The following is a 14,555-nucleotide window of genomic DNA, read 5'->3' on the forward strand; positions in this document are numbered from 1 at the left end:
AATTGTTGACCATCCTCTGCGGGCAATGTAAGATGGTAGAAAGGGATCCTCTCCACCCTCTGTGGGCAATGCAAGGTGGATCCAGTCTATGCTTGTGTGCAAACTGGAAGGTTATGTAGTTCCATTATATGCTTGTGTGCAAGATGGAAGACTACAATATTCTGATTATGTAATCCATCATTTGCATGTGTGCAAGATGGAAGATTATGGTTATGTTCTCATCCCTAATTAAGAGGGAGTGTTGTTTATAATTAGGGTTGGGCCCTAAACCTCCAACGCATAAGGGTTGGGCCCTAAACCTCCACGTCTCACCTCCACGCTACACTAAAACATACATGCCTCATGATAGGACCTATCCTAACTTCACATTAAGCAATTTAGTAAATTAAATAATTAAAAGGGTTCTATTTTGCAAAAGCCGACATGCTAAAAGGGGTTCACTCCTTATATAAATAAGCATTCAACTCTCACCACAAATCATCAATTGTAGGACTCACTTCATGCGAAATACACAAGTCTGGAGAATGCGAACTTCAGGAAGAAAGTCTTCAAGTTGAGGCATGAATTACATCATTAGAAGGAGGCGAACCTAGTTAAGATTGTGCAAAGTTCTTGAGGGTCTGTAAATCTAGGTTAAAAGAAGCAGCAAGCTATCAGCAACAAACACACACATGACAGTCAAGCAATCTGCCATTCTTTCTGTGACAGCAACATCTACTTCTATAAGTTCTTGAGATAAGTTTTGTAACAATTGCATTACCATAATCTATAATCAGATCCGAGGATCTCTTTGGCTGGGTTTTTCCTCCTAGGAGCCTCCTAGGAGGTTTTCCCAGGGTAACTGTGCTTTGTCCTTTTTGCATTTCATTTTCTTTACTATGCTTAAATCTGGAAAACAATAAATTAATTAACCTAGTTTAAACTAATTCTAATTTTTTGAGTTTTATTCAATCTAAAAGTACTAAAATTAACAGTAGAGACCCTTGATGGATTCTCAAATTAGTATTATATCCTCATTGATGTTGCATTGCATTCTTGTATAATAGTGTGTGTCATATACGCTCAGTGATCGTGTTGTGTGTGAGCCTATTATATCCATTTCTTTATTGTATGATTGTTTGGCCATGAGCTACCTATGATCCAAACCCCATGTAGAAAAGGGCCAAGATGCTACATGTGATCCAAGCTCTTGGGAAGGAGCATGGATCAAATTGCTATGTTGCTGACATTGATGACATCTTTTAACAAATGCAAAGGAATCCTTTTCCATGGTTTGCCAATAATATCCCATTCGGAGCAATCTTTGAACTAAAGACCTACCCCCAAAATGCCCCCCACAAGCACCTGAATGTGCCTCTTCAAGAGAAATAGGGTTTTCAACCTTGTTTAAGCATCGAAGAAGAAGACCATTATAACCCCTCCTATAAAGGACATTAGAAAGGATAATGTATCTAGCAGCCAATTTGTGAATCCGAGCCCTAGTATTCTTATTCGCAGAATCAAGAAAGGTACCATCACTCAAATATATTACGATATGTGAGTACCATTCATTAGAATCTATAATGCAACAATATGCTACATCACTAGGATTATCAGCAATAGTTGGGGTAGTAAGGTTGTGAATAGTAAATTTAAGATCTACCACGGGATCCTCTAGAGACACAAGAGAGGCAACACATGCCATCGCATTAGCATGTCGATTATCTTTTCGAGGAATGAGCTCCATGGTATAAGAATCGAATTTTTGCAACAAGGATAAAGCTAGATCTTTATATTGTGATAATTTGTCTTGCTTAGATTGATAAACTCATGTCACTTGTCTTATGATTAAATGAGAATCTTCATAAATATATAGATGTTTCACATTCAACACCAAGGTTGCTTTAACTCCAGCTATAAGAGCTTCATATTCAACAATGTTGTTGGTACATAAGAAATTGAGACAATATGATAAAAGAATAGGCTTCTTTTTAGGAGAGATTAAGACCACCCCTGCCCCCGATCCTGTACGACACTTAGAGCCATCAAAGTACAGTTCCCAAGTCTCATCAACCTCAACAGAAAGAATGTATTCATCGAGAAAAGACTTGGGATTAGGTAGGGAGAAGGGTGAACGAGCATCAACTAAGTGATTAGTCAACGCTTGACCCTTTATTGACTTTTGTGAGACAAACTTAAGGTCAAACTCGGTCAACATCATAACCCACTTAGCTAAGCGTCCGAAAAGATTATTTTTGGAGAAAAGATGTTTAAGAGGATCAAATTTAATGATAACATGGATCTCAGCATTCAAGAGGTAATGCCTCAACTTTTGAGTTGCAAAGACTAAAGCAAGACACTATCTTTCTATTGCAGAATATTGGACTTCGTAATCGAGTAGAGTGCGGCTTATGTAATAAATCAGGCACTCTCTACCATCCTTATCACATTGTGCCAATAAGGTTGTAAGAGCTTGAGGGGAAGCAACGGTGTACAGAAGAAAAGGCTTAGTAGGATCAGCAGGTTGAAGAATAGGAGGATTGGCCAAATAGGTTTTTAGGTCTTCAAATGCTTGACGACAATCCTCATTCCATTGGAAAGTGATATTCTTTTTAAGCAATTGTGTGAAGGGAAAGGTATGATCCACAAGTTGAGAGATGAACCTATGAATAGCTTGGATCTTTCCTTGCAAACTTTTTAATTGCGAAACATTCTTAGGAGGCAACATGTTAACAATAACATCTATCTTCTTTGTATCCACCTCAACACCACAATGTGAAACTATGAATCCTAATAGTTTGCCACTATCCACACCAAAAACACATTTTCAGGGATTCAAACGCATGTTATACTTATGAATTATCTCAAAGATTTGAAGAAGGATCTTAACATGATCTATACGAAGAATGGGTTTGGCTAAGATGCCATCAACGCAATCTTTTAATCTCTTATGCATATAATAATGGAAGATAAGAGTCATAGCACACCGATAGGTTGCGCCTACGTTTTTCAATCCAAAAGGCATCGCAATCCAACAAAACGTACCCCAAGGAGTGGTGAAAGTGGTTTTATATTGATCTTGGGGATTGATGAAGATTTGATTATATCCTGAGAAACCATCCATAAAGGATAGTAAAGCATGCCCTGCTACTGAGTCCACTATCATATCAATATTCGAGAGAGGAAAGTCATCCTTTACAGAGGCCTTGTTTAGATCACGAAAATCAGTACACATTGTAATCTTGTTTTCAGCTTTAGCCACAACCACAATGTTTGAAATCCATGGGGAATAATTGATAGGACGAATGAATCCAGCATCCAACAATTTTTTAATCTCGGCTTTAACAAGTAATGCCACTTTAGGGTGAATCTTTCGAATCTTTTGCTTCACAGGTTTAGCATCAAGAGTTAGGACAAAGTTATGAGTGAGAGAGAAGCAGAAATGACATTAACACTAATAGATGGTCTCTTAGAGGCTTTAGTAAGCTTGAAAGGATCATAACCAAGACCAAATGTCATATCACAAAATTTGTTTTCCAAGGGAACTTTAATCCCTTGTTCTTGAGAACCACATCCATTTCCATTACATCCACACCTAGCTAGAATATGAAAAACCAGGACCATAAAGGTTAGTCATTTCCGAAGAAGGAGGAGGATTTTCAAAATGTGAAGGATCAAAATCCTCTAGACCATAAACTAAGGGAGATGAAATCTGAGAAGCCGCCACAAATTATTATTCAATGGCCCAAACAAAGCAGATTGCTTTTTAGGTTCTTCTTCTTCTTTCTTCTTTTCGACCTTAGGTTCTCTCGGGGGAATTCTGTATTCCTCTACGAAAGTAGGATTGCAATCAAGGGATCCCTAATCATCTTCTCCAAGAATTTTTTCAGGGGAGAAATTATTCTCAATCATAGAGTCGGGTTGAGAAGATTCTTCCTCCACAAACCTTAGGTCCACTTGAGGAAGTATTGGGAATCGATCCAGATATAGGAGACAGGTTTGATGAACTGGTCATACTAATCGAAGTAGAAACTTTAGAGGAATTATCTAAGATAGTTGGGGACGACTTGATTGAAGAGGATCTAGAACTTGATGTTTGTAAACAAGCCTAGAATCTTGTGTCACCTAACAAGGTATATGTTGTATTGTTGTAAATAAACTTGATTTGCCTATGCAATGTAGAGGGAACAACTTGCATGCTATGAATCCAAGGTCTCCCTAGAAACAAGTTGTATGTCAACTCTCCAGACATAACATGGATAGGAGTAGGTAAAGTAACAGGACCTACCTTAACAGGCAGGGTGATGATACCTAATGAAGATTTAGAAACATTATCAAAGCCACAGATAGTGAGAGAATCAGGCTTAATAAGAGATGTATCAACATTGATCTTATGCAACAAGTTAATGTTACAAACATTAAGGCCAGAACCATTGTCCACTAGTGTTCGTCTTATCGCACTATCATTTATGATAACCACAATCATTAAGAGATCATATTGTTGTTGAATTTCGCTAGAGGGCATCTCATCTTGTGTAAACACAATCTGAGCCTTAGGTGTTGTAATAGAGTGAATCAAGGAAGCCATATTATTGGATGTCACCGCAGGTGGGACATTCAATGTTTTCAAGGCATCCTCCAGCATTCCATGATGATTCGAAGAAGTTTGAATCAAATCCCAAAGGGATATCTTGGTAGGAGTAGCTTTAAGTTGTTCGACAAGATCATATTCCTTACCAAGGGTTTGTGAAATGTGAGCCACTTGATGAAGAATGAGTTGAGGATCAGGTAGAGGAGTCGGAATAACTAGAGGAGGGTTAGGTTGCCTATTATTTCTCGTGTTATAGGTATGGGAAACTGCATTATAACTCTCCTTAGTTAGTTGTCTAGCATAGCTATAAGGACTCTTAGTGGGATTCCTTCCTTGAACCATAATGATAGGTTTGTTTGGAGTGCTAGAGGGATCATGACTGTATCCACTTTGAACCGTGAAAAGAGGTTGATTAGGAAGAGGTGAAATTGGAGAAGGACAAGCACCTTAGACAACAAAATGAGGTTTTCTATGTTCATTCACATTGATCATATTTATTAACCTTTTAGATGTATTATTCTTGTTTGAGAGTTTAGGCAAAGACATAAACTCATCAAGGGCATCATCCAATAATCATAGTGATTGAAAGGCTTATCTCTGGACTCAAAAGGAGACATAACATCATAGAGGGAATAGGAATGGGAGTCAACTATGTTGCTAGATCTAGTGGAGGAGTTGATAGGAATGTACCCATGAGAGGAATCATTCAACTTATCTTTCTCATCACCACGAAATGGCATAGTAACAAGGTTGATTTTTTTTGGCAAAATGAGGGTTTAGAAGGCTTAGGGTTCAAAAATTCATCTAGAGCTTCATCTAATTCATCCTTACTAAACTCATAATCAACAAAGTTGCATACATCATCAAAAGCATGAACATCTTGCAAATAGAAATCTGACATTTTGAAATGAAAATTGTATGAAATTTAAACACAATGCAAGAAAAATGAAAGAAACCTAACTCTATTTTTTTTATGTTTTGAAAGCAAATGAAATAAACTAGATATAGATCTAACAATGCAATGTAATGCAAAAAAAATTGGATTCACATCGGGTTCACCAAAGATGTGTAGGGGAAAAAGTGAGACTAAGTATGGAAACCCTAATCCCACTCTCATACACACTCATGGAATACGAAAGAGTCTAGGGAGGCAACACACGTCAGCTACTTCTTATGAGAAAGAGGGAGTCGTGGATTACCTCTTAGGTTTTCTATTCCTTTGTTGTAAATGAGAGAGATGAATGATGCAAAATGCAATCTAACCTAGAAAGCAAGTAAGCAAACAAACCCTAATCTGATAATGCAGATCAAAGAACAACGGATATACTGCTACATAGTACAGAACATAAGGCAAAATCAGAGGTGCACCTGTGTCTGAAATCTGAGCAGAAATGTCCAGGACCAGGGTGCCATGCCGTTGTCCTGATTTTGCAATTCTGGAGCTGAAACTAACAAGAAGGATTCAAGAGTCTGCAAAGTGTTGGTCTGCCAAGTCCTGCTGACAAAGGGCGGGACCATGGTGCCACACCACTATCTTGTGTAGGACCAGGGTGCCACACCCCTGTCCTTGGGGTTTCTGCCAAGATCTGCAACCCAGAACTGTCCTTGTGTGCTCTTTCAGTCCCGAAACTTCCAACGACGCTCAGATCTGAACCTGTACCTGAAGCTAAAAAAGAGGGTTTGGGGTGGCTATATAGGGTTTTGCCTTGGTCAAACCCCTGTGTTGGTGATTTCCACCACCACGAATAGCCGATAATGTACTGAAAAATGTGTGTGCAAGAACCTTGTGTGTGTGCAAGATCCTAAGAATGAAAGTAAACAACCTAGAGCAACCCTAGATAGTAAACCCTAATTGCTTATAATTGACAAAGTAAATGCTCTAAATCCACAATGCAAATTGATCTAAAGCATGAATGTGAATCAAAATGAAGCTTATGCAAATATATGAAAACAACATGAAACCATACCCAACCCCAAGGGAGAGGTACAAGCCAATTGTCAATTGGTGATCTCCTATTGCTCTTCTGCATCTTCAAAAGCCCCCAATTGATAAAATGATGCTTGATGAATGTTTGATGGATGAATGTTGAATGTTGTTGAAGACTTTAAAGATCTACTCTTTCGCTGCAAAGAAGGCTCTAATGCTCCAAAACATTGTTCTTAGATTCTCCAAAGAAGGACCCCTTCAAAAAAAGAAATAGAGCTCTTAAGTATGAAACCCTAGATCTTAATTTCATGTTTAGGCCCACCTAGGATTTGAATTTCCCGTTGATGTTTTAGGGTTAAGCATTATTATATCATAGGATTCTGCTCCCAAAATTTTGGGGAAAAAACTGAGGACATTGTGCATTCCCGCCACGGTCCGAACAATTTTTCACCAAATTTTTTGGACCGTTAGATATGATGAGCGCATCCCAAAGTTACAGCTAATTTCGAGATGTTTTGATATGCAAAATCGGGCCTAAACGGTCAAAATAAATGATTCATTGGAGGAATAAAATGAAAAGGGGCACACTTAGGGTAAAGGGCTCAACTTTATAAAATGTTAAGTGATGAGACATGACCTTAGATTTAATTAAATGCTTAAAGGGGAATGAGAAATGCAAGATGCAAGACACACTAAGGTGGGTGCTAACCTAAGTGTGAAATTGTACCACCCTAGCAAAGGTATACAATTTACGACACTACAACAACTAAATTGGAAGTAAAAACTATGAGGATTTATTTCTCCTCGAGAGAAAACATACACCTACTCTAGAACCATTTGCACATATTGCATCATCAAAATGTAGTTTCCAAGGCGATGAAGATTTATTTGAATTGTTAGCTAACTCTTTAGGTGAGCCAATTACCTTTGGGATTGATTGTCCATCATAAATTGCATACCTCTCTGAACCCATTAAATTAAAATTATTGTAGTGGTCAATCCACATATATTCAAATAGAAGTTGCCTCTTCTTGGGTTGTTTGATTACTCAACCGAGCTACTTGATCCATGAGTTCTAGGATCAATGCTTCATCCTTTATAATCATGCTATGGGTTGGTTCAAAGTTTCATGTCACTTCATGAGTGATGTATTCCTTATGGATTGATTCCAATAAAATCTTCATTTTAGACCCATACTTGATTCTAAGGATGAGATGAGACTAGTCAAGTGAGAAATATTCACCAATCTTTGCAATGAAATCCCTTCAAAAAAAAAAACCCAAAATTGGTGAAATATCAATAATACTTCTCGAGGCATTACGATATTTGGGTAGGCATACAGTGTAAGGGGTAGTTCTTAATGACTTTTGTAGTCTACTTTATTTCCATCTAATTGCATGACACCTTTTTCCATAGGTTTATATTCTATTTAAAGTGAGTATACTATCTTTTTAGGCATTACAATGTTACTAGCACTATCAACTGTCATAGAATTATGTAGCAATTTATTTCCCACTATTATTGATAGGTAAAATAGGGTAGGCTTTGTTTTATTCACCTTTGGGCCTACATTTAGGAGAGTGGTAGGTTGTTGAGCTTGTGCCACAATATGTAACCCCCATCGACTTCTCTCTTGCATTGGCAATTGCTTATGTTGTTGGAATTGTTTTCTCATATATTTTAAGGGCTTTTTGGAGCAATAATTTTTTACTTCAATTGACAATACATCCCATAACAAAATGTGGATTGCTTCTTTCTTAAGTTATAACACACATTGAGACTTGAGAGTGCACCCCAAATATTTTGGTCTTTTGGCTTGAATATTTGGTGCTCCATTATTCTATGTTGATACATTCACATCTCCATGCCTCTAAATTGTAGGATTGGGCATTTGGACCAAACCATCTACCATCCTACTTATGGATAAGATAAAATTATCAAATTGCACTTATGGAGACTTAGATGTTGAAAGTGTGTTGCAAATATAGCTTCTTTTCCTGTAATTCAAGAGAATGATGCATGTTTGAAGGTAATTTCTTCTTGTTGTTCTAAAGACATCCCTTGCATTTATGCCATAAGATTGCATTTTATATTTCAAGAAACCAATATAGAAGTTGTTGTGATTGTGCCCCTATTTAAACACCTTGTTGCCTTTTTATGTTATGTACTATAAATTCCTTTAGTGAAAAGTGTTGTATATCATCATTACAAGGAAAACATCATGCATTTGAATCATCCAATCTTATTTTTCATTGGAACCTTATCCCTCTATGGATTGGGTGCAATTGTCCATAATAGAGATGGTACAAGAACTACTTGATTTGAAGATTAAGGACAACATGCTCCCTATGAATTTTGATACCTACTTGGTTAATATTATGGTCAAGGTCTCCGCAAATTTCGATAAAGCTACCTAGGATATGAAGTTGCTTGTCTATTTAGGTTCATGATCTCATTTGAAAAACCCCACTTTAACTTTTCAACGTCTTCATTTTAGATGATGCATGAGTGCCAATAATATGACCAGTAGTGCTTGAGAAGTAGGATAGACATACATTTGGGCACTATTTTTTCATAAAACATAAATAAAATGAGTTTGATTTAATACAATCAAAGAATGAAAAAAAACATCACCAAGAAAGGTTAGTATAAAATTTTGTTAACTACTTAGAAGTGTCTAACCATTATGATTTGCTATTTTTTGAGGAAAAAAAAGGCTCCTTTTTTGAAGGAAAGGAAAACCCAACATAGATGTGACGAAAGATAAAAGCTTTAAATAAACCCTCTTCATATAAAAAAAAATCTAAAAATGCATTAATTCTATTTTCTAAAAATACATTAAAGTAGTTATATAACAAAATTAACCCTTGTTTAAATGTTCCAATCCATTCAAATTATAAGATATAGAGCAAAAGCAGTGTGCATTTTATTTTTTATAAGGATAAGGAGATAAAGAAATAAGAGAAATGCTTTTTAGTTATATATAAAGTAAGAATCTTACAGCGACCCTTTTCCTCCCCATCTTCCATCCCAAAAATATTAGATTAAGATATGTTTTCAAAAAAAGATACTTTCATCCGTTGTTAGCCAACTTCAAATTTCTTGGTAATGCAAGAAGTAAGGGTAAATATTTTGAATAGAAGGTAATTTAAGAATTCAATATTAAATAACATTTGCTGAAGTTTCTTAAATTAAAAAATTCGACGTTCTTAGAATCACCCCTACAACTAAAATTGGTGTTCTTAGAATTACCCCTACAACTAACTGAAACTGTAAACTGGATTATTTAAATATGTAATAATGAAAGAGCTAATCAATCAATGCATGTTGAAGAAAAAAAACTGCTCTTGATGCTGCGTAAGTAACAATATATCCTCACAGAGAAGGATATCTGCTTGATATTCTCTTTATTGGAAAGGGATGCACTACTTTGTCAGATTATTCAGAATATAGAGCAAAACTGTGACAATAAATGGATCTTCGCCGGAAATTAATGTTTGAATTGTGTCGATGATGTATTTGTAGTAAGAAAATATTACTGGCCTTCCAATGCCAATGTTTCTCTGCACTATTTGTAAAAGACTGAACCAAAGTACAAAATCACTGACATGTCGCTTTGAACCCAAAAAAACATACACCTAACGGAAATTTCTATGCTCCACTGGATCCTTAGTCTTCCATATAAGTATTAGTCATTGGGAATAACAAACACATAAAAGAAGATGTCAATCTTTGAGAATGGACTCTAGAAAATGTATTTTTTACAGAAGCCATCATAACCAATTTTCCTCCTTACACACACTGATTGGTTCTTTCCAGCAGCTCATGTATAATAAATAACAGCCAAAACAACTAAGGTATCTGTAAGGAGGAGACCCACAATGTCAAATACATATTTTGGAGCAAATAAGCCCCACACCTGCAAAGACAACATATATCTTTAACATTAGTAACAATGGACTGGATCAAAGTGGCCAAGGCTCCACATTACAATCATGAAGGCAATTTGGGCAGTAGCCAGAGAAAGTAGTGAAGATAGAAACAGCAGCTGCAAGTCCTAAGAAAAACTACAAACAAAAAAGTATCTACAAATAAGCAATTGGACACTTGCAAAGTAGCCTTTACAGGACATTTCCATTTGAGATTCTACAGTTTCCTATATCCATTGATGCAACTTTTCGAGACTCAATGTTGGAGCGACTCGCTACAGTTGCAGGAATTTAACCCTACTTACAAATAACGATGGATACTAGTTGATAGCAAGAACTGGACATTCAACAAGCCAACACTTCACATGATTCAAACTGATAAAGAAAAGCTAGTTATTTTCTATTGTTTCTTTGAGCATATAGCATTGCTCTATTAAATAGTTCTAAATATAGACAAAAAAGGAGTACATAAACTAACCATCAAATGGCGCCGCTGTATTGTCACACAAATTGTTGAGAAAATTACCATGATTACAGAAATAAGCCCATAAGTCAAGAAAACCTGCATTTATGATTTTGAAGTTAATGAACAACTAAATGTAGTCAAATGAAATGATATTTGCAATACAATCAAATTTTTCAATGTAGTTTTTTTAAGTGAAAAACAAGTATTAGCAAATGTGAAACTGAAAACAAAATTTAAGTTGAACTGATCAAAGGATTATGACAGAAAGAGATTGCATACCTGGATTACGTGTAAGAGGAAGATTTCTTGACGTTTATCATCATGAACACGTGAATGTTTAGTTGTGACAAGCAACGGAAGCCCAAATATCGGCAATATATGAGAAACTCCAAATGTATCAAGTGCAAGAAGAATGCCTTGTCGAATAATGTTGAAGTTGTCAAACCTAGAAATGTTCAGTCAAAGATCCAGTTAAAATAAATTTAATAAATTTAACTTTAGAACATGTTGAAAGCATAGATTACTTTCCCCTTGAACATAACAATTTGCAATTTCTTAAGAAATTAAGCTCTCCTTGGAAGAACTGAAAGAACCACAATTAAAAATGACTATTCATCCAAGCAACATAAAGTCAATTCTCAATTAAATATGTTTGTTTCCTTATTAAAATAAAGTAGGCATCAATAATGTATAATTAATCAGAAAGTTTATAGCAGAAAACTGTGTACAGAGTGTGCAAGTTTTCTGCACACAGTTTTCTGCCAGAAGCTTTATAATTGACCATAAAGACTGGAAATAGCATGTCTTTAATGTATAATTAGTTTAAAAACCAATTCTGCATTTCAAGAAAAGTTAACCAGAAGAAAACGAGGCTCACCCAATAAAGGCAGCACCATAACGGAGGCCATCAAAAGTACACCTGTAGATAAGAAGTTCAAGAGTCAGAAACATGCAACAAAGTTACTGCATTATTAGTTGTGAGTTCCTTCCTCTTCAATTAGCTTCTTCAATCAGTCTTTCAATTAAGGCATTTTCCTACTTCATTTCCCACCATCCCTTATTAATTTGCAATATCTACTTTACAGTCAACAATGAGACGAATTATATTAATGGCTACAGCAAGCAAAGTATGTCAATATGGAACAAATTTTGCAGTTATGATAGAACAATAAGAGGGTAGAAAAGAATCCTCAGCTGAAAACGTGACTAAGAAAACCTACAACCCTCAATTACTGAAAGCAAAAAAAGATAGGGCGAATCCAAATATCATACAACTTGTTTTTATATTTCATGCACAAACTTAAATAATCTGTTTCTTGTTTCTCCCTTACTTCTACAACTGCAATCAAATCTTCATTGATGGTATACCAAAAAAATTTGATAGACAAGTGCAGGAAACCATCTGGCCCAAGGGACCTGTCCAGATTGAAGGAGAACGTGATTGTTTTGAGTTATTTGATTTTCTGGAGAAGATGAAAATTATCCTCCTCAGAAATCAGATTTATGGCTGCAAACTTGAAAGTGACAGAATTAATGTCATTTTTGACCTAATGACTGTGATATCCAACTCACCCTCTCAGGTATCTTGGTTGGATATAAAAATTTGAGTTAATTCTATCACAATGTCCTTCCCTTTTGTGATGTCCCCACCAAATTAATACCATTTGGTGGTATTAATTGTGAATAAAATGAACTTTCCTTATGTTATATTAGTTCAAATGATGACTAATATATTATAATAAGAGTTCAATATTTGATTTTTCAATAAAGATTAAAAGTTAAATATTAGTTTTGCTTAATATATTTGCCTAACTATTATTTGATTATTTTAATCCTTGCAGGAGTTGGTTTTCCTACGGGAATTTTACCCACTATTTGTCTTTTAAATAAGGATTTGGCAAACAAGGAGATATATCGGATTTTATTAAAAACAAGACCTGGAAGTGAAGGTTGAATATCTGCGTGATATCAACACTTGATGAATCATTCCTTTCGCCAGCTATTAACTGGCCTATTGGAACCGAAATGATGAGCCAAGGAGTAATATATTAGCGTGAGTATTGGAAGGAAATTGCAGAGACGTGTGTATCTTACACACCGGATGAGAGAAAGATTAACAGCAGCTTGGTGGAGGTAGAGACGGGTTGAAACTGCACGCAGGCTACATTCCTCTCCCCGCATCCTGTGACCCGATATCGGGTGTAACGTCGGAAGACTCCTACATAACACGAACACCGTAGCCACACGAAGTATATATGCCGTTCATTCATTTGCAGAAAAACCGATATCGGGTATAGTCTATGTCATGCTGATCTCTTTCCACTCCGCGTGAATAGGTAAACCCGATAACGGGTGTCCATGTGGTGTTCCAGCAGTCACGGGAGGTGATTCCAGTTTTGCATGGCGTATGTGCGTTACAGTGGAATCGCGGGGGAAGTGAAACCCGACAGTATGTGTCCTATCGGAGAAGATGGTGACTCCAGGTTGCCACAGCGTGTGTGTTGAACAGCGAATCGAAGACAAGGCGTCACCTATCCTATCGTGCGCACCTCTGAATCCGAAGACATGACCACTGCGTAAGACATCACAACAGAATCGTAGTAACCTGACATTGGGATGTAATGCGGAAGGAATTAGTTATTGCGGGAAGGGCATCGTGGTGTGCAAACAGAATGCAGAGTTCCAGACCCATCATTATATAAGCATTGTACATTCTGATGAATCAACGTGAAGTTTAATCAACAGCCAGGTGCATTATGACACAAATCTTACCTCTGTTCTTTGAAAGAATAAATTGATTTCCATGTTTACAGTGACTGCTCTAGTTTTTATATTTATAGGTGATTACTAAAATAGAATTAGAACCAATGCAAATAAGGAAGACTTCAAATTAAGGGATGCTGTATAAGATGTTATTTCCACCATTGGTTATACTGCACAAACAATCTTCTGCTATGTCCTGGTTATAAAACTGATTGATATCAAATCCTAGTTAGGAATTTTACACCTTTTCCTACATATGCTCTTTAAAAAATTCCTTTCCATTATTGAGTCTCGCTGTTTTGGCTCCTGGTTCCAAGAAATTCCATTCCCTTGATTATCAACATCATTGCTTTCCTGTCTTGTTGTGTTGATCTAGGCTAGGCTGCTTCGGACACACTCTTGCCAAATGTCCATGCTCATGACAAATCTAGCATCTGAAGGGGGATATTAGTATTTCATTATCTCGTGATTGTTTTCCAATAAAGTCTTCCCACTTCTAGAATTAGCCTATCTGAGGGTGATGTATCTAAATCAATTTGATACAAATCCAAGCATGGTTGAGAATCCTGGATTCGTTGTAATTTATGGCTCCTACAATATTTCATGGTGTTCTCTCTTTGCCAATATTCATTCTGTAGTAAGATAGTCTTACCCAGATTAGGACCATACTGAGAAGGTCATCTTTCAGATTGAAAGACTTGTGATGAATACTAAATAAACAATCCTGATTTCTTGAAACAACAAGGTCCACCAAGAAAGATTCTGTCCTTTTTAACTTTTGCAGAAAGAACAGACATGAAGAAAGCCTTGGGCATTAGAAGGAGCTCAACCAGAAGGTTTCCTGATGTCATTACACAGTCTCTCGATGTTTTGAGTAAAGAGAAAGCTCCCATGAACAAG

General features: G+C 36.4%; 1 protein-coding gene across 4 annotated transcripts in view; it reads right to left on the reverse strand.

The window, feature by feature from the left end:
* Positions 1 to 9,848: 9,848 nt before the first annotated feature.
* The window catches only part of LOC131074124 (uncharacterized), a 106,483-nt gene continuing 101,776 nt past the window's right edge, over positions 9,849 to 14,555 (reverse strand). For all 4 annotated transcript variants that reach the window (XM_059219613.1, XM_058010683.2, XM_059219612.1 and 1 more), the window contains exons 17-20: positions 11,770 to 11,811; positions 11,172 to 11,337; positions 10,905 to 10,988; positions 9,849 to 10,416 (exon numbers count right to left, since the gene is read on the reverse strand). In XM_059219613.1, coding sequence (XP_059075596.1) covers positions 10,321 to 10,416; positions 10,905 to 10,988; positions 11,172 to 11,337; positions 11,770 to 11,811 — 388 coding nt within the window. In that variant the 3' untranslated portion in view covers positions 9,849 to 10,320. The remainder of the gene's footprint in view (positions 10,417 to 10,904; positions 10,989 to 11,171; positions 11,338 to 11,769; positions 11,812 to 14,555) is intronic.

The sequence above is a fragment of the Cryptomeria japonica genome, chromosome 4, assembly GCF_030272615.1.
Source record: "Cryptomeria japonica chromosome 4, Sugi_1.0, whole genome shotgun sequence".
In the NCBI taxonomy this organism is placed as follows: Eukaryota; Viridiplantae; Streptophyta; class Pinopsida; order Cupressales; family Cupressaceae; genus Cryptomeria; species Cryptomeria japonica.